This window comes from Rutilus rutilus (genome assembly GCF_951802725.1).
Source record: "Rutilus rutilus genome assembly, chromosome: 3".
NCBI classification, from domain to species: Eukaryota; Metazoa; Chordata; class Actinopteri; order Cypriniformes; family Leuciscidae; genus Rutilus; species Rutilus rutilus.
In genome coordinates, this window is record NC_140211.1 from 29,850,098 (window position 1) to 29,875,288 (window position 25,191).

The 25,191-nt window shown below is 37.9% G+C and overlaps 1 protein-coding gene across 1 annotated transcript in view; it reads right to left on the bottom strand.

Annotated features, from left to right (window-relative positions):
- itfg1 (integrin alpha FG-GAP repeat containing 1) overlaps window positions 1-25,191 on the bottom strand; it is a 134,395-nt gene that overhangs the window by 15,272 nt on the left and 93,932 nt on the right. The window contains exons 13-15 of the mRNA XM_084403613.1: window positions 22,778-22,821; window positions 12,201-12,279; window positions 662-786 (exon numbers count right to left, since the gene is read on the bottom strand). Coding sequence (XP_084259739.1) covers window positions 662-786; window positions 12,201-12,279; window positions 22,778-22,821 — 248 coding nt within the window. The remainder of the gene's footprint in view (window positions 1-661; window positions 787-12,200; window positions 12,280-22,777; window positions 22,822-25,191) is intronic.

Below are 25,191 nucleotides of genomic sequence, written 5' to 3' on the forward strand. Positions count from 1 at the left end.
GTGTACAATTTTGTCTCTAGTGTCTTTGGACAGCTCTTTGGTCTTGGCCATGTTAGTAGTTGGATTCTTACTGATTGTATGGGGTGGACAGGTGTCTTTATGCAGCTAACGACCTCAAACAGGTGCATCTAATTTAGGATAATAAATGGAGTGGAGGTGGACATTTTAAAGGCAGACTAACAGGTCTTTGAGGGTCAGAATTCTAGCTGATAGACAAGTGTTCAAATACTTATTTGCAGCTGTATCATACAAATAAATAGTTAAAAAATCATATATTGTGATTTCTGGATTTTTTTTTTTTTAGATTATGTCTCTCACAGTGGACATGCACCTACGATGACAATTTCAGACCCCTCCATGATTTCCAAGTGGGAGAACTTGCAAAATAGCAGGGTGTTCAAATACTTATTTTCCTCACTGTATATATATGTATGTATGTATGTATGTATGTATGTACACATATATATACACACACACATACACACACATATATATATGTGTGTGTCAGACACTATGTTTTGCTTCTCAGATACAGGACAGAAGCAGGTAGAAGTAAACCAGGCCATCTGCATGCTCTTCCTCTCACGGGGCCTTTCTACCCATGATTCCTCCCTCCATATGGAGAGTGTCTGTGAGCGTGTGTGAGAAAGTATGTCTGTACCTTCCCTCCAGGGGGCAGGGGGATGCCCACAAACAGGTGATCCAGGAAGTTGGCGCTGCGCCCCAGACCGAGCACGGTGTAGGGCAGCTGGAGTGCGAGATGAGCTGACTGGCTGAGCTGCCCCGCTGCAGGGGGGGAGAGAGAGAGAGAGAGAGAGAGAGAGAGAGAGAGGGGGGGGGGAGCAGGGGAGGAATGGTAGGAGGGAGAGAGTGGGATTGAGGGTGGAGGAGTGAAAGGTAAAAGAGAAAATAGCCGAGTGTGAGGAGGAGGATTGTGTCAGAAACAGGACATGAACAGGTGAGGGAGGGGAAGGAGAAGATGAAAGAGGAGAAAACAGAAGAAATAGCTGCCATTAGTGTCATCCATAAATAAGGCTTGTTGTAATAAGAGAACTCAGTAAATGAAGGGCTCTTGCTCAGATCCTCATGAGCTTTAAATCAACCTCAACAAACTACTGCAGAACCTGCATACTAACATAATATTTTACAGGCTACTCATCTTTTAAATGGACATGTCATTCCATGGACAAGACATGTCTTCATGTCATTCCAAACCTTTATGAATTTATTTTTTCTGTTGAACAGAGGATATTTTGCGAAATGTCTCAGTGTTGTTTTTTTGGTCCATACAGTGGTCACCAAATGGTCCAAGTCAATGGTCACCAAAACTGTTTCCAAAACTTTCTTCAGAATATCTTCTTTTATGTTCCACAGATGATGTCGTACAGGTTTGAAACAACATTAGGGTGAGTAAATGACAATAGATTTTTTTTTTGTGTGATCTATCTAACTTGGCAGCTCTCACGAGGCAATGACATCACTATGTAGAATAAAACCACATCTCAAGTCAGTCTTCATCTCATACTTAAGTTTACAATATATAATATTTATATCTGTAAAAAATAATAATAGGAAATGTTTCTTGAGCGGCAAATCAGCATATTAGAATGAGTGCTAAAGGATCATGCGACACTGAAGACTGGAGTAACGATGCTGAAAATGTATCTTTGCATCACAGGAATAAATCACACTTTTAGGATTCAGCCTGATCTGGCTCTCAAGTTTAAGACTACTTGGACTATAGCACACACATCTCATGTACTACTTTGACTACTTTTAGGGAGTCGGACTGATGTTTTCACTACTGCTGTTATACAGAAAAGAAGATCTTAAGATATCATCTTTCGTGAAAATAACATCATACAGGTTTGAAATGACATGAGAGTGAGTAAATAATGACAGAACTTTCATTTATAAATAAACTTTACCATTAAGTCAAATTAATATTGAATATAAACCCTAAATGAATATGAATATTAACCCTGTCTATAGTGTCCCAGGGTTTTCTCTGAAGAGAGCATTTAAAAAAACAAGAACAAGAATAGGACTGTGAAAGCATTGAGTGAATCTGATACATAATAACATGAGTGCAGATCTTAACACAGACCGGTCCTGAACCTTACTAAATGTCCCTTTTAAAGCACACACTATAGAGCCCTGCGTGGGTCTGTTTTCTTAATCCCGCTCCCACTGAATGTCTGACCATTACCGCCCGCTCCCACAACGTGTGTTCCACTCCCGCCCGCACACACAAACATTCTGTTACAGCTTGTAGAAACTGTGAAAAAATTAGGTTTATGCTAATTAACATATAGCAAAAAAAACATTAAGTGTACTTAAGGAATGAATTAAATAATGAGGGTTCCCAATTCCAATGCAGCCCTTTAACACGCACCTCTCCATGTGCTTTCTTCATGTGCTTTTAATAGCCCAAACTGTGAAAAGCAAACAACTACAGTATAATCAGCAAATCAGTTTCTAAAATCTATCTATATTTTTTTATTTTATGAATCTGGACCAGAAAGATGCTTGAACTAAATATAAACTAACTGATGGAGCACTTTATGTGTGTCCTGCTGAATCAAATACACACACAGTCCCCAACCGGGGAAAGGTCAGTCCATTGCTCATGTGTCATGTGTCCAGCTTAATGATGCCATTAAAGAGAAGAACAATTAGATGTGTATAAGCTGATTTCCCATTATGCATCAGAGAGGAGAGAGAGAAAGACAGAACAAGGGTGTCCCTAATAACTTCCCTTTGGCACATAATAGCATTAATGGAATACTGGATGCATTCTGAGGATCAATTAGATGGACTGATGGAAAATGTAGAGCAAGTCTCACTGACCAGGAAAAGATCCTCAGCTCAAATAAAACAAAACAAGAATGGTCTTGTGTAGTCTTTCTCTAGTGGTGAAGTAGTGTGTGAAAAATGAACAGAACATTAAGGTTGATGCTTTTATATTGTATTATACTAAAGCCAAAGCAAAATATGAAAATATATGATTATGAAAATATTTGGACAATACTGACTATAAGTAATACCCATTTTTTCCCCTACCCATGCTGAATTTTCATCAGCCATTACCCCAGTCTACAGTGTTACATGATCCTTCAGAAATCATTCTAATATGCTGATTTACTGCTCAATAAACACCTCCTATTATCAGTCCCTCCAGTTTTTCGCGATTCCGCGATCACTGAATACAACGCAAAATCAACAAAATGACGCTTTTTTTGCGATCCTGCATAATTCCTAATTTAACCGCAAAATAATCACAAAAATGAAAAAGACCTCACAAAACATTAAATTATAATCACCCAATTTAAATATCTCTAGTTTAATTAAAGTTTCAATGCATTTTTACGTGGATACAGATGTTGCGGGAAAAGGGGAAACTCCTTTTCCTCGATTTACTGAAGCCAATAATGTAAAATGCATTTTGCAGCTGCACAGCTAGCACAGTGAGTGTCTGGCTCACTCATTGGCTGTGCTGCAGCAACTGCACATCCAATGGCGCGGGCGCGGCCTTAGCCTATATTATTCTTTTACTGTCTATGATATCCCCGAAAAACGCCATTTTAGCAGGTTTAACGACTGAAGCGACAGCTTGCCAGGTTACTATAGTGCGGCCGGCTACGCAATACTCGTTCCCTCTCAGGGAACTGAGGTTACGATAGTAACCGAGTAGTTCCCTTTCGAACGGTCACTTCGTATTTTGCGTAGCTATACGCAGTGGGGACGCCATGCAAAACGCTGCACTATAAGTAACTGGTTGCCTACTGCAGCTCAGGACCCCTCAACTCAGGACATACACACAGTTCTACAGTATAAATTACTACACCTGCTGTTAATATTTACATAGGTCAGGTAGAAAAATTGCCCATAGGTTGTTTTAAAAGTTAATTTGATGAGAATTTTATTAGATCAAAATGATTGTGTGATTTGTGTCATGTATGACTATTGTGCATCTGACATAATACTATTATGGTAAATGTGATACCATATGGTATCATTATTTACCATTATGGTAAATGTGATACTAATTATAAAATATAAAAAGCGCAAATTTTTTCACAAATTTCTGGAAATTACCACCACAAAATCAGTCATTTTGATCGCAAAAATCACACAAAAAAATCGTGAAATCCTGGAGGGACTGTATTATAATCAATGTTGAAAACAGCTGTGCTCATTCATATTTTGGTGGAAAATTCAAAAGAACAGCATTTATTTCAAAGAGAAAACTTTTGTAACATTATAAATTAATTTACTGTCACTTTTGATCAAGTTAATGCATCCTTGCTGAATAAAAGCATTTATTTCTTCACTGTAAAAAGTGATCAATTGACAGCTTAAAGTAAGGAAACACGCTGCCTTAAAATGAAGTAAATAGACCATGCATAATTGAAAAAATTAAGTTGTGGAATTGTCAAGGTCACATAACTTCATTTTTTCAATTACACAACGTTTATTTACTTAATAATTTTAAGGCAATGGGTTTTTAAAGCTTAATTTAAGTCAACTCATCACTTTTTACAGTGTTTCAAAAAGAAAAAAATATCTTACTGACCCAAAACTTTTGAATGAGTATAAATCTGAAAATGTTCAATTCAATATATATTTTTTTGAACAGCACATTTCACAATAAACATTATTTCAAAGCAGCGTGTAATTTTTTTGCGTTAAAATTTTTATGTAGAAATACATTTTGAAAAGCCTTTTTTCTGTTGTTTCAAATCTTCTACAAACACCCGGCACCTTCGTGGTCCTCTGGGGGGTCCCTGGACCTCAGTTTGAAAAACCCTGGTGTGTAATGTTGGGTCCCACTATATAAAGTATCTTTATCTACTATGTCCTAACATTAAAATTAATCATTTGATACAATGTACTTATTGTGTACATACACATTTTCCCATTGTACTTACATTTAAAAAATCCCTTCATTTAATTACCAAACTATTTTTTTTATGCAAGTACATAGTAAAAGTTTGACCTAATGTGGTTTAGTTCATGTAGAGTAGACCACATATACAGGGTGATCTGTAGCCCACATATAAGCGACAGCATCCACAAAACAAAGAGGATTGAGATTCAGCTAGCCAAACACAAGCCGAGGTGCAAGACAAGCTAATAGAGCTGTAGCTCACCTCCTACACACACACACCTACTCACACGCTCACTCAACCACAGTCCGCACAAGAGCAGGGGCACACATTCTCTCTAACTACAGCTGTAGGACCATTGTGGTAAAATATGTACTCTAATGCATGCAAGGCAAAAAGTGAGAGAGAGAGAAAATAGCATCAATCTGACAAACAACAGGCATGTGGAAAGCACACAGGAGAGCGAGAGGGGAAAAGGAGAAATGGTTTACAAGTGTATCTGTTTCTGACTTTAAAAAATGTATCTGCTAGCCACAATACATACTTAATAAACAGAGGGAAGGAAAACAACACTGTATATATCAGACACGAACATAGACTGAAAGCAGATTTTAGTGTCTACACAAAACACTCTCCCTAAACCCAACAGCTAAGATCATCTCCCCAAGCAAACCTGTTTGTTAAATGATCTCAGGTCTAGCGTCGCTATAGAAACCATTCTTTGCCCTGTCGATTGGGCGCTTGTGGAGCGATAAAAGGAACAAATGGTGGCGATGCTGCCTGGGCCTGAGGGATTAGAGAGGTTAGAGAGGAACAGTCGCTCGCTGAGCTGCAGAGCCAAAATGGCGGCTTGATCCAGACACTGATTTGTGTGTAGCGACACGTGTCTGCTCTGAGGGAGATAAGTGGAGTCTTCCAGAGGCCCCCAGCAGCATTTCCCATCTTATCACGCTACCGTCACAGAAAACAGCAGAGCCAAAATATGGCCACTCAAAGCCAGAATGACATCAAGTGCAGAGAGTTGGGAAGAGAAAGAACCTGGAACGACTGAATGACACAAAAAGATGAAATGTTCACAAACACACTTTGGTCACACTTTAGATTAGGGTCCAATTCTCACTATTAACTAACTATTAACTATACATTTTTCCTCAATAAACTCCCAATTAATGCTTATTAATAGTTAGTAAGGTGGTTGTTAAGTTTAGGTATTGGGTAGGATTAAGGGATGTAGAATATGGTAATGCAGAATAGAGCATTAATATGTGCTTTATAAGTACTAATAAACAGCCTAGTAATAGAACAGAGTCCAAAGTCAAAATTTAGTCAATCTCGCCAGAAAGTATGAATAAAGAACAGACATTTTGCAGCACAATATTATTGACTTGGCAGGCAGGATTTCAAATAGATGTAAAAAGACGCCTGTCAGACTTGGTCAAATGTACTCTGTGCACATTATATGTAAATACTGTTCCCCAACAATGACCTTACAGTAGCTCAAAGAGACACAAATCAATCATATTCCAAAAAGACCAAATCAAATATTATAATGTCTGAATTGTCTGAATACATTAAACCAAAACAAAAACTAAAATGAATAATTTGGGATCAAATTTGAATTTAGGCATCACAACATTATAATGCAGAGTATGACAAATGGATATTTATTTTGAGACTTGCTAAAGATCACTATTAATAAGTTTTAAATGTGTGCAAAATATTAGTTTCAAAAGATTAGCTTTAGATGTGCATGAGATATGTCTTTTAATCAATTTCCAGAAGAGGCAATTAAATCCCAAATCCACCTAAACCAACAAGCAGACAATTTACCACAAAGTCCTAAAACTTACCAAGAGAATGGACCTAGAAAGCAGCAGCACTTACAATCCAAAACATGTTTTGCAGAGCGGAATCATTGTCTACATATAAAAAGGTAGAAGGGAGAAAATGGGAAACCACCTCAAATAATTTACAATCTAGGCTCCAAGTGAATCATATTTGTAGTGTAAAGTCGCAAGATGTGCAACATTTGCAATAAAAAAAATGCCATGTTCTAAGTATCTGTAAAATAGCCAATACATGCATAATGATTACTAATGCTTCGAAAACAAATAGCCATGTTTTTTGCACCAATAGAGCTGCTTTGAATCTTGCAAGAGCAAGACAGAAAGAGAGCCAGCAAGAGTGGTAATTATAGAAGAAAGAACTGCATTAGGTCAGATGTGTCTCTCTCTTTACATGTGCACTGAACATAATGAAAGGACTTCAAGCTGTCTTAACGGAAAAAGAAGGCGTTCAGATCAATTACAGAGAAAAAAAGGCTCCAACAAAGGTCATTATCACAGTCATTCTATCGCTCTTCATGGGGAGGAAGCAGATGATACGGTATATGTGATGAGTGTGAATGTGCTCTCTTTGTGATTTTGATGGATTGGAGTGATTCGCAGTGACAGAGACGAGGTAGCACCAGCAGAGCTCCCTTCTTTTGCTCCATCAACATGACAATTCAGATCATAAAGAATTATATACTCATGGTCAGCACAAGCGTGTCTACTTATATTTTAAGGCTGCGTGATTGTTTTCTGATCACAGGAGCCTTTGGAAAAAGACGCAGGAAAGAGGGGATAATCCTGTTGGCTTGTAAGTGGGTGGGGGTCTATATGTGCTCTGGGAGATTCAGAGAGGGACAAAAGCTGTGATCAATACTAATCGTACTTCTCACTCCAGTTGCGGGCTAAACTACACTTCACGGCACATATGTGAGAGTGTGTGAATGAGGATGAATAGAGAGAGGAAGATGGTCAATCGACTCCAGAGACATTAGACTTACAACATACAGTAGCCTACTGTGCAAAAGTCTTAGGCACATTAGTATTTTCACACACAAAAATGGTTTTAAGCAATCTAATTATATATTTTGCTGTAGTGTGTCAGTAGGAAAACATTCCATTAATTGTAATAATCTAGTGAGATTTTTGTATGCACAAGGAGTCTGACAACAGCCGATATGATCTACACAGAGATCTGATCACACCATCATCAAGTCCATCTGGGATTACAAGAAGAAACAGAAAAAAACTGACACAGACTAAATCCACTGTGGCAACAAGACGCTTGAAGAAACCAAACTTTTAGAGCCCAACGTATTGCCTAAAATTACAGCTACCCAATAGAGTAGAAATCTTAGCTCTGTTTAACACATTTGACCAAGTTTAAATTCATTCTGCAGAACTCAATGCAAAAAAGTCAGCAGAATCCATCTGTGCCTGGATATGAGTGTGTAGGGCATGTGAGAGTGTGTCTGTGTGTGTCCCTCACTGTGAGGATTCAGAGGGGCTGTTCATTATACACCACATTCATTTGGCTAATTAATGAGAACAGTCTCGAGCGCCATATTGATCTGCATCTTCTCCTGCGTCAGTCTCGCCTCTCCCACCTCTTGTGTCTGCCTCCGTACTTCACCCTTTCTCTGTTTACTTACTACTCTCATTCATTAACTTGGTACTGCAATTATACAAGCATGAAAACACGACCCTCTGAAGTACTTTATCATCCTCAGACATGACTTGAGAGGATGTCCCCCACCCCACCCCACCCCCTACACACGCACATTTACCTACATGAATTCTTCATAGGTTGTTTGAGTCACAGTTCTAATCAACTCGTAATTGGTCTAAAGAATATTTCTTGCTGGAAGAGAAGTTAGCTTAGAAGCTGTAGGTTGCTCCTAAATTAAGCCAATTGAGAAAACACAGTGTAATTTGTTTGGTTTAGTCGACTGGGTTCTGTTCAGATAATTTAATAGCAAGATAACTCGTTGGGAGATCAAGCTGATTTAAAAGTTATTTTCAATGCTCCAGTTAAACTAACTTCCAGAGGATGTTTTTTTTCTATCAGGACAATGCATTAGCAGTGTTGCCTTCATGGCATCTGTGGTTACTTCAGTTACTTACTTTGTCCTCAGTTACATTGTCCTCAGAGAGAGAGAGAGTGCGAGAGAGAGAGCGAGTGCAGACAGCAGCAGAAATACCGCCGTCCCCATGTCCTGGGCTCGAGTCTAAATGTGCAATAAGTCTTGCTGAGCTGTGTTTCATTACTGGCCAATGAGAGCCTGAGGGAATAAGGGCCCTAATACAACCTGGCCTGTTCTCCACTCCCCGTACGACATACACCCCATGACTGTCCTTCAGCTGACCCCAGACACCCTGCCACAATCTCTCCAATTACAGCAGGACATTGATCACAGAACTGTAGTTAGAAGTTCAGCAGCAGAGCAAGGAGGGACGATGGGCCGCAGTGTCACTAAGCTCTACTTAAACTTTCTGTGCTGAAACTGTGATTGCTTTTATTTATCTGTTCCTCTGTGTTTTCTTTGGGAGTGCCATCAATTCCCTGTCGCACCTCAACTCTTCACACAGTAAACTGTATGTGGAGAATAGACAGATAGAATGATAGACAAAACAATAGATAGAGCCATAAATAGATATATAGACAGCAAGACAGACAGATAAACATACAGACAGAGTCATATAACAATAAGTAGAACGAAAGAATGTCAGAACAAAAGAACGATAGATAGAATGACAGACAGAATGATAGACAAACGTAAAGATAGACAGAACGACAGACAAAACATACAGCACAGAGAATAACAGACAGCACACGGCAGATAGACGATAGATAGATAGATAGATAGATAGATAGATAGATAGATAGAATGACAGACAGAATGATAGACAAACGTAAAGATAGACAGAACGACAGACAAAACATACAGCACAGAAAATAACAGACAGCACACGGCAGACAGACAGATAGACGATAGATAGATAGATAGATAGATAGATAGATAGATAGATAGAATGACAGACAGAATGATAGACAAACGTAAAGATAGACAGAACGACAGACAAAACATACAGCACAGAGAATAACAGACAGCACACGGCACACAGACAGATAGACGATAGATAGATAGATAGATAGATAGATAGATAGATAGATAGATAGATAGATAGAACGACAGACAGAATGATAGACAAACGTAAAGATAGACAGAACGACAGACAAAACATACAGCACAGAGAATAACAGACAGCACACGGCAGACAGACAGATAGACGATAGATAGATAGATAGATAGATAGATAGATAGATAGATAGAACGACAGACAGAATGATAGACAAACGTAAAGATAGACAGAACAACAGACAAAACATACAGCACAGAGAATAACAGACAGCACACGGCAGACAGACAGATAGACGATAGATAGATAGATAAATAAATAGATAGAACGACAGAAAAAATGAGAAAACGATGGACAAACACAGACAAACAGAACGACAGACAGATTAGATATATAGATAGACAGACAGACTCTCTATATGACTTCATTAGATGATTAACTATCCTGGCAAATTTCTGATGGACAGGCAGACAATCTGAAACACATTAGATCCTGACCTCAATATCAAAACAAGCCTGGCACACAGCAGGTGAGGCAAGAGATTAATATTGAATTTCATACTCAGACTATTAAGAAGCAAAAGCGAACAAACATCTCTGCTCATCTGTATTCTGCTTCAGCAGGTGTAAAGACAAACCAACAACATTATTACTGTGACATTTACATTATAGACTAGTATGCCTGAATATACAATTTAACTCTGAGACAGTTTTTTTTTTTTCTCAATACAAAACAATGACAATAAACATTATAAATGCTTTGTCTGCTTATAGACCCGTCTTTTATCCGTTATGAATATCTCTTCACAGTAGAGAGGAAAGAACAAAGATAAAGAGGACAGTGAGAGAGAGTTGAAATATTTAAGATAACAGAAATTCGTGTGGTTTGCTGGCTAGTGAAGGATTAGAACTCAAAGGCAAGTTCAGAAACTCTGATCCGGCCCTTAAAAGCAGAACATAATTCCATTTAAAAAAGAAAGAAAAAAAAGATAGTTTCTTCTACAAGCATGGAGTACAAAAATTCCCAAAAATCCATTATTTCCAGTTATCTGAGGATAATTTTTGTCCTTTAAACCATTTAGTCATTTATCTTTGAAATAGCTCTGTCACATCCTGCTCTCTGTTCTGCTGAGGATCTTCAGCACAGTCTACACACACACACACACACACACACACACACACACACACGGCCCAGTGGAAGCAAACACACAGAACCACAACATAAGAGAAATATTCATTCTGTTTATGTAATACCTCCACTGAGAGTTCAAGGTCAGTGACGTATTTCAAAAGAGACTTGAGGAAAACAGTCATTGACACCAAAGTGATGTGAGTTCTGTCAATGCCCTAAGGAATTTATTCTTATCTGCTCTTAGAAAGGTGGAACGAGGTCATTTGTTGCCCCGTCTCTGATCTTGAACTTGGTCAATCAGATATCCTTGAGGGCCAAAACAACAAACGAGAGATGCTCATATTTACAATACTAAGCAATCAAGACAACTCAACCACCAAACTGAAGTGTGCTTTGTGGCAGAATCTCTAGGTTGCTCTAGTCTAGTTTACTGTGATGTTTGGTTAAATTCTCTTGTATACAATGGACCTACAACAACAAAGATTGGTATGTCGTCTATGGAACATTGTGTGACAATGGATAGAAATGAATCAAAGACATTTGTAATAATTCATAATGCTGTAATTGAACTACTACATGAGAGAAACCTGGCTGTGAATATAACAATTTATTTAATGTAAACATTTAAATAAATGTTTTACTTAAACTAAAAGGTAGCTATTTAATAATGAATAATACAAAACAATACCCAAATCGTAAATAATATATGATAACTCCAATATTCTCTATAGTGGCTGCATTCATTGTCTTTGTGCAATCCAATCTCAAATTGTTGCTTTCAGACAAGAAACAAATGTATGTAATTCCTCATTTCCATTTCCATATAAACAAACAAATTTATATATGCATTTTATTTATTTTTTAATTAAGATTTTTTACTAACAGACGTGAATAATCTTTTTTTAAAGTGAAAAAAGGGCAGTTCTCCAAAGCAAAAATGTGTGTCCTTCACACAATGTACCGTGCCAGAATGGATTTTCGAAATCAACACCAGAATTAAGTGTGGCCAAGAAAACGCTTTTTATTGGTTTATTCAAAATCATCCTAGTCTAGTTTAGTCTGATCCTTCAAAAGATATGGAACTAGTCAAGATGGATGACTGCAGTGTGTTGAGGTTGACTTATCTTACCTCACTGAAGCAGGATATGCTGGGCAAAGAGATATGTGTGATGTTAAAAAAGTGTTAATCTTTTCTGAGCCGTGTACTCACCAGAAGCATTCTTTAGATAACCGTTCGAGTCCACTGACGTGTACATGACATACGGGCCAGGCTGGTTCACACCGAATGGCTGTGGGATGGATAGAAGTGATTAACAATAAATACAAAACACAAACAATTTGCAAAAGGAATTTTAAATCAGAAAACTACTTTATAATAAGTAAATAACAACCATCTCTAAAGGTGCCGTAACATTAGACAAATTGGCAATTAGCAAATTAGCAAAACCAGTTCATTGTCTGCTATCAATAGTGTAGTGATATATAAAACATGTATCACTTTTCAAACCAAACAGCTTTCAATGTGGTGGATCCAACTTGAACCCGTTCACCCTCACGCAAAATTCCCAATTGCATGGTTTCTTATTGAAATTACTGGTTTGCTTATGAAAATTCGCAGAACATTGGTAAATGTGACCGCATCTTAACTCAATGCACACACAAGACGTTGAGACCATGCAGGACACTATAAACCTGCACATTGGAGCTATTCTGATAATATAGATGTTAATTAGAATGACCCTGACTGCTTGTTTGCAAGTGTGTGTGTGTTTTCAGTTGAGTCCACAAAGATCACCACAGGTTACACAGGTCCAGCTCCAGTCTCCTACAAATACTGAGACACATGAGAGATGTCTATCAACAGCCAGCAGTAACGTGTGGCCAACACTGGCTCAGCGCTGGGGAGATGGGGCAGACCTGCTAATATGCCAGCTTCTCAATTATGGATACTTTTCTCTGTGCAGACAATAACCCTGGGAACTGCAAATTAACAGCATGCCAGGAACAAGTGGGCATACATTTTTTAACAGATTTATTTGTGAGGCATGATTATGAATGGGGAGGGGTGAAATGATTCCCTTGTTGTAAATGATGTTCCCCTGTAGCTGATGAATCCAGCCAAATGGACAATGTTGACAGGAAATGGGACAATCCTGGAGCAGAAGCTCTTCGTCACCTAGTGCCAAACTGACATAAATGAGGGAGAGGATGACCTGGCAGCATCAGATACAGATGAAAATTGTTCAGTCAAACACAACAGTGAGGGCAAAGTACACGGCCAGAGAATCTGACGTCAGTGAGACCTGAAGTCCAACACATTTCTTTGGACCTGAAAACCTACTCCATCGCCAACATCGAAGTTCAAGTTTATTATGCCATAGGGAAAATTGGCTTGCACATTATTAGCATTTATCTGAAATACAAAAATATATTGAAACATTATAAATCTCTCTTTACTGTCACTTTGGATCAATTTAGTGAACCCTTTCTGCATAAAAACATTACTTTTTATAAAAATATATAATTTATATATTATATTCTGAAATACGCACACCAAACTTTTGAATGGTAGTGTATCTCACAATGTGACTGTATATCTTGCATTTGCGACCTTTTCTAGTAACTGCACATTTACTCTACTTTTAAATTGAAACCTCAAAAACTACAACATCCCAAATCCGCTCCTTAAGCAATGGAGGTTGTTTGTAGAAGAGCTTACAGAGCACCAACTATTATCAAGATTTTCTTACTGGAGAACTGAAGAAGCAAAGCTTTAATCACACAGGAAGACAACATTTGACCCAGACAAGAATGCCAAACATAATGTCTGCAAATTCAGAAGCCAGTTACAAAGCAAAAAATAACCTCCATTAAACTCTTCAGATAGGCTGAAGCATAGTAAACAACTGGAGAGCATTGGGCTATAGAAACCATACAAGGACAGGTGGATAACCCATGATCTGGCTGATGAAACCATTAGACAGCAAGAGACAAAAGTTGAGACTGAGCAAGCCAGAGAACACAGAGAAACAATGTAAACGTGGAAAGATGAAGCATCAGAGGAAACAAAGTGATGCCTAAGACAGCAGAGAGGCGAGAGGCAGCTAAAAGGAGATAAACGCGTTTCGTGAAATATGCACCTGTTTCACTGAAGTGTCATTAATAGCATTTTCAGAAGAAGCACATTTTGAAGAAGAATCAAACTCATCAGATAGGCTCATGGTTATCAACTATCGCTATATACGGGTAACAGTGAAGGATATTAGTTGGTTCTTTGGACCGCTGGGTTGGACACCAGAAGTAAAACCACTCCTTGAGGTGTTTTTTTTTTTCTTGATTGTTTTGGTGCAGATCCAAGTACAACTGCAATGTACATACACTACCATTTTAGAGTTCAGGGTTAGTAAGATTTTTTAAATATTTAATTCAGCAAGGACTCATTAAATCGATCAAAAGTGACAGTAAAGACATTTATAATGTTATAAAAGTTCAAATAAATGCAGTTCAAAGGAATGATATTCTGTTCCTCAAAGAAACTTGAAAAAATGTATTATGGTTTCAATAAAAATATTAAGCAGAACACCTATTTTCAACATTTATCATTCTTGAGCACCAAATCAGCATTTTTTAAAGATTTCTGAAGGATAATGTAACACTGAAGACTGCAGGAATGGCTGGATATACATTATACCTTTCTTACTGACCCCAACTTTTGAACAGTAGAGTATATGCCTACAAGGACCCGAACAAAGAGAGAAAATGCACCAGGTTATGCATCAAAGGCTCCAAATTCACTAGGCATGAACAAGAACATGATCCTTTGGATCAAGTTAATAGTTTATAATATGCTGATGAGCAAAAATTTAAGATTTCAAATTGCCTACTTCCCAGGGGGAGATAGCCTGGCAAGCCAGACCTACATCAAGATGTTAGGTCTGGCAACTCACCATAGACACGGCTCAATCCGAGGGGCGGGATAAACGGCTGTCTTTCAAATTCACTCTGCGCGCAATAGGACAGCGCTTCAACCAACCAGAGCGTTTTCCCAACAGCGGAGCTAACGTTAGTTGATAGATTCAACTTTTGAATCTGGCCGGCAAAATTACGAACACATCTTCCTTTTTTAAGAATGACTTAAAGGGTTACTTCAGGATTTAGCATTAAGCTTTGTATTAGTAGAAAACCTGTAGTATTTTCGAATTACCATGCTTTCCACCCTCATATGACCCTGAGACAAGAGATTTATGTATTTTTTGTCTGGAAAAAATCCTCCGATGACGCAAAAATCGTCATTTTGCGTCATCGGAGGATTTTCTGGACAGAGGCTAAAGACTACAGGCAGTAGAAGGCGTTGTTCCGCATGTTTTCAGCCCGCCCATACAGGGTGGGATCTCACTCACAGAATGTACACACAGTCAGCCTTTCTTTGGAAGCTAAGCTAGCAAGCTCTTGTTCTGTGGAGAAAGCTGAATAGTAGGAGAAAGCTGAGTAAGTAACCATCCTCCTTTTCCCGGACTTCATCCACATAAGCCAAAAATACATTTTCTGGCTTTTCTCAGTCTAGAAAGCTCCAAATTAAAAAAATTCTTCACATTTCTTCTACTTAAATGACCTATTTTAAATACACATTCATCTTCCCAGAGGTGAAGTATCCCTTTAAGTGCCGTTCTTTGCTCTTTTCTCAAAGAAAAACTTAACTCCAAGTCCTCCAGAGTCGTGGCCAAAGCCGATTCTAAAGCATTCTTTGTTTTCAAGTAGCAGGGAACCGTCGCAACTCTGTCGTCATTATGTTAAGCCCGCCCCGCCTACTCTATACACGATGTGATTGGCCTGACCCAATTTAGGTTTTTACAGCTCCGAAAGTCAACGGAGAGTTGCTAGACTACCCTGGCTGCAAAATAAATTTTGCTGCCACTAGGGTGCGTCTAGATTTCTAGGCTAAGGGGGAGACACATTTTTAGGGAAAATGTCATTATTTTTGCAATTCTACCGGATGCACAGAATTTGCACACTGCCCTTTTAAAGCTGTGATGAAATGGAAGTAGCAACATATCTTTTCTCCTGTATTGTGACTATATCTGTTACATGAGTATAACTCATGATGAGGACTCAAAAGTGGAGGTAGATGAACGTGAGTTTGCAGGGGTGGGTTTTAACAGACTAAATTATTGGAGGAGTCCTGCATACGTCACCAGAGAGAAGTCTGTTTTTTTTAACCAAAAGGTACAGTTATGACATTTTGATTAAACAATGAGCTCAATGAATTGCTCATAATAAGATGTAAAACACACATTTAGAAAATAGGTGAACAGTGAATTTTACGCTTCTACAACTAACGTCCCCGTTTCAGCATCTGAATATTAATTCAGCATGGGACTGTATAACATGTATGTCAGGGGTCCTGTCGGAGCGAGACAGGAGTGCGGCCCATCTTAAAGTGCTCTTATTTAATCATAGAGCCCTGTGCTATCCACTGCCCTCAGGGCAAACTGTCTGAACTCGGCATATCACCAAGTTAGAGAACACATGTGACGTCATCTTTGTGTGTTTGTGCGGGTCTAAAGAAGAGGATGAACGGCTGGGCAGAACACGTATTATCTCTTCATTACGAAGGATGACAGTAAACGAACAAAGGTCTCTGACTGTGTATGTGTGTGTCGCTCATGTATTAACAGAGTAATGCATTTCTTTGAGACCCTGCCAAGTGCACAGTGCTGCTCCAAAACACACACACACCTCAGTAACATCTTTTCCTGTCTAATAAACTCAGAAATTGCTCTGTATTCTATAAATTGTGTACTATATATATGGTGTCAGCCCTTCTGTTGTTCGAATTACGAGCAACTGATTTGTCTACATGCTCACTCTTTTATACTCATAGTGCACTCTGGTGTAAAGCGTACAACTGATAAAAACACCAACGCTTATTTCCATTCACTTCTTTCCACTATCTGCATTATGTGGCATTCTACTGGGAACAGTGATTGAGTGAATGAGTAAGTGATTTCAGATGCAGCTAAAGCAGATCTTTTAGCATTAAATCTACAGATAATGGAGAAAAGTAAAGAAGAGCGTAGAAAAACACAATAGATGGCAGGAGAGGGTGAAGGATGGACTGATAGAAGAGAGAAGGCCAGAAAAAAGAAAGAAGAATTTGTGAATATGAAAAAGAAACAAAGTATAGAAGCCCTCACAGGCAACTGGAGAGAGTGTAGAAGCGAGAGAAAGAGAGAGAGAGAGAGAAAAAACAAGAGTGAGAACATAAAAGCCTGTCTTCTCATCAGAATAAGGACAGCTTTGTAACACACGTGTCCTCAACCACAACAGCTAGCCAACAACGTCAAAGGAGCAAAGACAACAAGACAGAACTCATAGATAATCAAAATCAATCAAAATACCTACATGCAGTAGTCAACTTATATATTGTTAATGTCAATTATTTAGCCAATATTTGGTATTTTTATGACCGCCGCTAGCCAGTGGCGGATACAGAATGTCATTAATAGTTGGGCCTGGTGAATATACGGGGGGGCCTCGGTTTTTTAAGCTTATATACACGCCCAGTGGCGTAACTTTTGCTAAATTAGATATATGTACATTGTACAACAAAATTACAATGTCCAGCAATCGATTTAAATAGTAGGCTACTACATGGTGTTTAATTTGTCGTTTAATGAGATGTAGCCTAATATATGTTGTCAGTGCTAAAATACATAGATTCGCCTAATCGACCAACGTGCCTAAATGGTCCAGCGGTAGAACTTTCGCCAACAGTGTCAGAGGTTGTGGGATCTAATCCACATCAGTACAGTTTTTTTTTTTTTTTTATCAAAACTGATTATGTTCATCAGTGGTTGTATATCAAGGAGGGACATGTATGCAGTATGATGTGTGATTTCACCAGAACGAATAGAGAGTATCCGCAACGGATTGAAGCGCGCGTCCGAGTAAAGACTGCGGTGTGTGCGCGAGCCACACGAGAAAACACTGTATCAGCGCCACTGATCACAGCGGCAACGAGCACTTTCATCACTTGATTTAAAAAACACATTTCAGCGCTAGATCGTCTCTTATTTAACAAACGAACGAAATGAATGCTCTGCTGGTTGTTTAATGTTTTGTAGAATTGTACATTCGTGCCGCGAGATGTTTTAAAAAGACATGTCCCACCCGCCCCACCCGCAAATTACGCCTATGTAACACGCCTGATAAATATGTCAACTATAGCAGATCGGTACTTAGTAGGCTACTTAGGTAGTGAATTTAACTACCTTGTACTCATGTCAGTCAGCCCTCCCGGCTGCTTTAAACCTGAAGTTAATCTGTCTGACACACGCGAGTCGCATGTAGACTATCACAACGTTAAGTCAGTGCGCGCACAGAGAGCGGTGTTGCGTGATAGCATCACTGGACTGACACGCCGACATAATATTTTTCTTTTGTAGCTATTTTTCGTAGCTGTTGTACATAAATGTCGTCAGGAAACTATTAAAATGAAATTATTTATTAATTCATTATTATTATTATTAAAATAAAAAAAATTTATTGTTTTTATTAATCTGATTGGGTGGGCCACCGGTCAATCTGGGTGGGCACGTGCCCACCCAGGCCCACCCATAAATCCGCGCCTGCCGCTAGCATAGCTAGCGAAAGCGGTCATATAGGGATTGTCAAAGTTTTTTTTTTTTTTTTTTTTGTCATCTACTGAATTTTTCGTCAACGATACCAGGGACACCGAAACACCGGGGAACATGAAATTTGGTGGGCATGTAGCCCCACTAGACTTTTACGGAAAAATTTTGTTTGGTCCCCGGGGGCCACTCCCCCCCCCGCGCTGGGCCCCCCCAAACCCAAAAAATTCAGTTTTTCCTAAATAACTACCTGAACCGTGGCACCGAGGATGAAGAAATTTTTATGGTATGTTGGTCTTAAGGGCCCACATTAACCTAGCCCATAATCACTCATTAGTGATTTGCGCCCCTTCCCATAAAAAATGAAAATGCAATATTATTCTGCTTTAATCGCCCCTATCTTCAGTTGAGATGTTCAGAACGGCACCATATTTCATGTGTATGATTAACTTGACATCCTCTGGGGGTATGCTAAGTTTCGTAGAATTTCATCCATGGGGGGGTATAAAATAAATTCATTTATGTGCACATTTAGTGACTGTACACTCATCGGCCTGTAGATGGTGCTGTTGAGCGAAGGGTTGCTGGTTTAGGATGATACTGTCACACACACACATGCAGGAATACAAACAAACGCATGCACACACACTGACACACACTGACAACGCACGCATACATACACGCACAGACACACACACACAGACACACACATACACAAACACACACACATACACACACACACAGACAGACATGCACATACTACTACTTTTTTTAGGTATCAGCCATATACCCGATTTACCAATACCCAATGTGTTATGCTTGGGCAGTATACTAATGAGGTGGGTGGGACATGTTTCATGCCATGTTAGATCACATCCTGAGAGTCTACGCTTTCAGAAAATATATAGTTTATATAGTTGAATCAGTTTTCTCTTCATGGTACAGACCAAAATGTATTATGTGTACACTTTCTTCACCTAAATCCATAAAATCCCATTAATTTCAATGGGACATTTACTTAAGTGTTCTACTAGGTACAGTGGGAATGAGTTTAATTTTGTTTGTTTTTTGTTTAAAAAGCTGTTTGTTGTTACCAATGTAGCATGAAAAAGACTTGCTTGTGTTTTTGAAACTCATTTTTATAATACATTATGTAGGGAAAACCACTGTTATGAATGTGACATTTTCACATTACAGATGTTAAGTGTCTAAACTAATGACTTTTGATATAAAACTTAAATAGTAATAGCAAATAATTACAAAACTCTAAATTATCCATGATCCACAGGAATACTCCAGACAGTCTTTTAAAATATACAACTTATATACATAAACACGCAATACAGGCAAATTGCTCCACGTCATTTATTTTTGTGGAAAGCCAGTGCAGGCCTGAGCGGCGGTCATATTTTGTACCGCCATGCGGTACATCTAGTTTAATTATCACATCGAACGAAGTTTTCTTGTATGGCAGATTAATGCCTAAAGTGATCATTTTATTTTGACAGTGTTGAACACTTGCATCAAGTTGGTAAAGCATATTTTTTATATATTGATTCATTTTCAAAAATTATTATAAAAATATTTCTTTCAATTGCTTTTGTAAATGGGTCATTGACGAATAAGGTTTTTAAAAGTGTAAAAAAAATAGAATGGAGATATAACTATATTTGAAACCATTTTTTAGTTTACCTAGGTGTTAACAATAAGATTTTGTGGTTTGTACAATCAATTAACACTGTTTTTTGTCATTTTTTACAAGATGGAAAAAATTTGTCACCAAAAAAGTCATTCGGTTTAACCACTGATTTGAAAGTTAAAAACTGATTTGACATCGATGTTGAGATAGTATATAGTGTGTACCACAGAAGAAATATTAAATGTATCACTGATCTCATAAATGTAATCATTTATTGGACTACTCTAAACACTCCAACATATTCAAGTAAAACATTGCACAGGGAAAGGAGAAAAGGGGAAATGTAAAAAAAAGAGCCTTATCTGCTTTATATTTGTATTATTGTAGTTCCTTTAGTTATTAAAAACAATATTATTCCATTTAAATACTATATCGGTTTTACCGAATGACCTTTTGACACTTCAAAATCTTTAAAATACCTTTATATGTAGTAAAATATAATTAAAACCTTTTGGATTCAGTAAAAGAGAACAAGTTGTACTACCTTACATACTTTGGATGTTATATATTTGTTTTTTTTATTATTATTAAGGCCTTTGGACAAAAAAATGACCCGTCACGTCATTGACCCAAATACCAAGTAAATATTTTTATTATCACAAGTTTTTAAATGAAATAGTGTGATTTGATGGTTCAGGGCCAGTAAGATTTTTTTGAAAGAAGTTTCTTTCTCTTCATGCTCACCAAGACTACATTCATTTGATCAAAAATGCAATAAATAGTAATATTGTGAAATACTATTAAAATTTAAATGAGCTTTTTCTAGTCCTGTGATGGCAAAGCTGAATTTTCAGCATCATTACTCCAGTCTTCAGTGTCACACGATCCTTCAGAAATCATTCTAATATGCTGACTTGCTGCTAAAGAAACATTTCTTATTGTTGAAAACAGTTGTCAGGAGTATATTAGTTTGTGTTTTGGTTTTGTTTTCATTCTGTTCCCTGTTCCGGTTTGTCTGAGTTCTGTTTGCTAGTTAGTTTCCATAGTTACTCATTAGTTTCACACCTATTCTTAGTTCCGTTGATTAACCTGTGTGTATTTAAGCCCTCAGTTTTCTCAGTTCATGGTTCAGTGTTGTCAATGATTTATGTCGTTGTTATTTATGTATTTCTCCCCAGTTATTATTATTAAAGAATGTTTTGTTTCTGTTCTTCATCATTGCGGCATCATCACTGCAACCCGTTTCTGACAGTTGTGCTGCTTAATATTTTTGTGGAAACCATGATACATATTTTCTTCAGGATTAATTAATTAATGGAAAGTTCAAAAGAATGGCATTGATTTGAATTAGAAATCTTTTGTAACATTATAAAAGTATTTACTATGACTTTTGATAAGAACTAATTTCTTAAAGAAAACAACAACAACAAAAAACAACCTAAAACTAACAACCCATACTGCTGGTATTGTATATATCAAACATCGGCCACTTCAGTCAACCGCTAACTACCATATATGCCTAAGATTTTGCTAACTTTTATTACAATTTCTGTTTTGCTTGGGAGGAAAAATAAAGTCTTAAGCCTGTTTTATGCTTCTGCGTCGAATCGACGGCGTACCCCCGCAGACCCCTCTGCGTCGCCGCGAACCCCTCTCCAACCCCTCCGCCGTAGCTCGACGTGCACCTCCAAAAAATTGTAACTACGCGTCGAGGCGACGCAGACCGCAAGGGCTGTGATTGGTGTATGAGAGCAGAGAGCAAGACTGAACATTTGGCATCCTCGTGATTCAGTGCACTTTTGTAAATAGTTCATTTTCTTAGATAATGTTTTATATTACGGTTAACTTATATTGTGTTTCAGTTTTATATTGTGTGTTTCTTGTACCTATTACTCTTATTTTTTTTTTTATTGTATACTTAAACCTTTGCCCTTTGTTCTTGGCGTGCTTTTTTACTCATTGCACATTAATAGATCAATGGTTGTTTTGAAAAAAAGTTTATTTACATTTGTTGTTCAACGTCGATTAGCTCCAGCTGCAACAACCATAGACGGGCAACAACACTCTCTCTCTTTCGCTCGCGCGGAACCAGCGCACGGAACCAAAACAAACTAGCAAAGAGATTCGCGAACCACACCCCACCTAGCGTTCTGGCGGTGAAATGCACCGCGATGCAATGCAACCCGACGCAGAACCATAAAACAGCCACGACGCCGTAGGAGTGACGACGTAGCTACGCCGTGGAGTTGACGCAGAAGCATAATGAGGCCTTTACAGTGTTATATGTTGTTCACAGCACATTTAACTCAAATTTAACAATGCCAAATAATGAAAGCTTATTAAATAGGCAAAATGCATAAAAGCGGCAGGGAATGTGGAAAACATTGTGATTGACTTTGTTTGATTTCTTCTGAAATCAGCAGGAACAGATTGCATGTTGGCCTGGTGATACTACACACATGCCATTGCCACTCGAGTAGAGTCTTGCATGAAAGAGAAGAAAATATTAGAACTCACCTTAACTTTTTCTGGACAGTCATTGGAACAAAGGCCACTGAGAACTGCAGAGAGAAAGAGATAAGGAAATGACAACTTTGTCCCATATATCTGGCCGTCAGATAAAACAAGTTGATTGCAGTGTCCATTATCAAATCCACACATCACAACACTGCTAAACACGGCCAGCACTACATTCACCTCTGCTCATATCACACAATTTAACAGCAACTCTGCTCCCGTAATAATCTTCAACCAGGAATTATGCCTAGAGAAAATTAATTGGGCAAAATGTGCACTAAATTCCCACTAATGGTGTGAAATAAGAGCCAGACTTTCTGCTTCTCTTGAGGCCAAAATTGACTGTGTGTTAGAGAACTGCGCATATGAAAGGGAAAGTAAAAAAATCATTAATTGCTCATTAGTGGCACACAAAGAACCATCTGTGTACTTGTGCATCTGTCTTTATCGAGACGCAGCGTTAGATTTTTAAACTGGCAGTGACAGGCAGCACTATTTAAAACAGTGAATTAGAAAGTTCATGATGGAAGAACAAAGTTTAAAGGGGAAAAAAATTGTCTTTGAAAGTCTGTGATGGAAAAACAAATGGTGAAAATGTTTCAATCACAACTCGCCCTTTGGAAATTTCCAGATTTTCATATTTGGTCTGACAGGCAAATGTTCTGCATGAGTTATTAGCATTGAGAAATCAAATCTGTGGTTTTGGTTTTCAAAGCGAATGTACTGAGGGGTGAAAGAGATGTGTGACATGAAGACTGAAATAATTTTTCATTCAAACTGGTCAACAGTTTATTTCTGTGCTTGAAAGTCAAGAACAGAGAGATAAAGTAGATATTTTCTAGACCTCTATGAATGAGTGAACTTGCTACAGGACAATATGACTGATAATACCCCACTGTAATGTGTGATGGATAAAATTTTACCACAACACAGCTGCTAATAATGAAGGAAATGGTAGGAATTTGGGCAATAGGAAATCGGAGGTGTATTTCAGGAACTTTAATGTGAAAATATTTGTTTTCATGAAAAAAATATTGGAACACAAAATACTGTATGTTATTTACCGGTTAATCGCATTTAAAAATGACGTTTTCACTCTGGAACAACAAATGATTTTGTTCCAACTTTCTATAATGTTCTGCAAAAAAATATACCTAATTTTCAGTTTTTGAATCCTTGATTCTTTTATATATATATATATATATATTTTTTTTTTTACAATTTTCAAACAACTGTTTTATAATGCAATATATTGTAAAATAAAATTCATTCCTGTGACAAAGTTGAATTTTTAGCATCATTACTCCAGTCTTCAGTGTCACACTATCATTCAGAAACATTTTAATAGGCTAATTTGCTAATCAAGAAACATTTCTTATTATCATTAATGTTGAAAATAGTTGATGCTTTATATTTTTGTGGAAAAAGTGATACTTGTTCTCCCCACTGTATATGCTTGCTGAAGAGATACGCCGCTACTCATCTGTGGCGGGTCATATCTGCAATGATGCTTGTTGCATTAGTGCTGTCATATCAGGGTACTGGGAGCCTGTATAACTCTTTCATGAGTAAAATTTAAATAAAAGGCTTCAACAACCAGATGCATTTACACTTGTCCAGTATTGTTTGGAATGCGTCTCAAACCACCTCCTGAAGTGGTCTGAGTGATCGAATTTATATCAGTTTCGAAAGCGTTTCAGGGGGCTTTTCAGTACACCTGGTCTTTTCACGATAGGATTGCTATCCGTTCAGAGAGATGCATGAAGTCACCAGGTGAAAAAAGGCCATAAAAGTCTTTGCTGTCACTTTTGGTCAATGCAATGCATCCCTGCTGAATAAAAATCTTAATTTCTTTAAAGGGGTCAAGAAATGGAAAACCAAAATGTCCTTGATATTTACAGATATAAGAGGTTACAAATGTCAGCTCGTCCTGTTGCTCCGTCAGCACCTTTGTACTTTTGGTGAAAAATAAATGTAGCGAAGTTGAATACTTTATTTTTATTCTACTCAAGTAAAAGTAAAAGTACCACAATTATACTCAAAGTAGAAAAAAAATCAAAAAATCAACTCAAGTACTGTAACGAAAGTATTTGTAATTAGTTACTTTCCACCTCTGCAATAAAATACATACTGACATACAAACCTCAAAGCTACCTCCCCAGTTTAAAATATGAATTTTTGTTTTCCACTCTTCTGAAACGCAATCATTTGAAATGCTTCATTCATGACACCACAATTTTCCTCTATACACACCTTCATGCGCATATGTAAATCAAGGAGGTGCACTCTTAATAACTAATGTGCGTCTATTAATCACAAGAGTGCTACATATTTTTGGGGTTGAAATCTACGGCAGAGCTAAGTTTGTCCCTCCGAGGCACCTCGAGCATCAAAACACGTGCACGGGGGGGTGG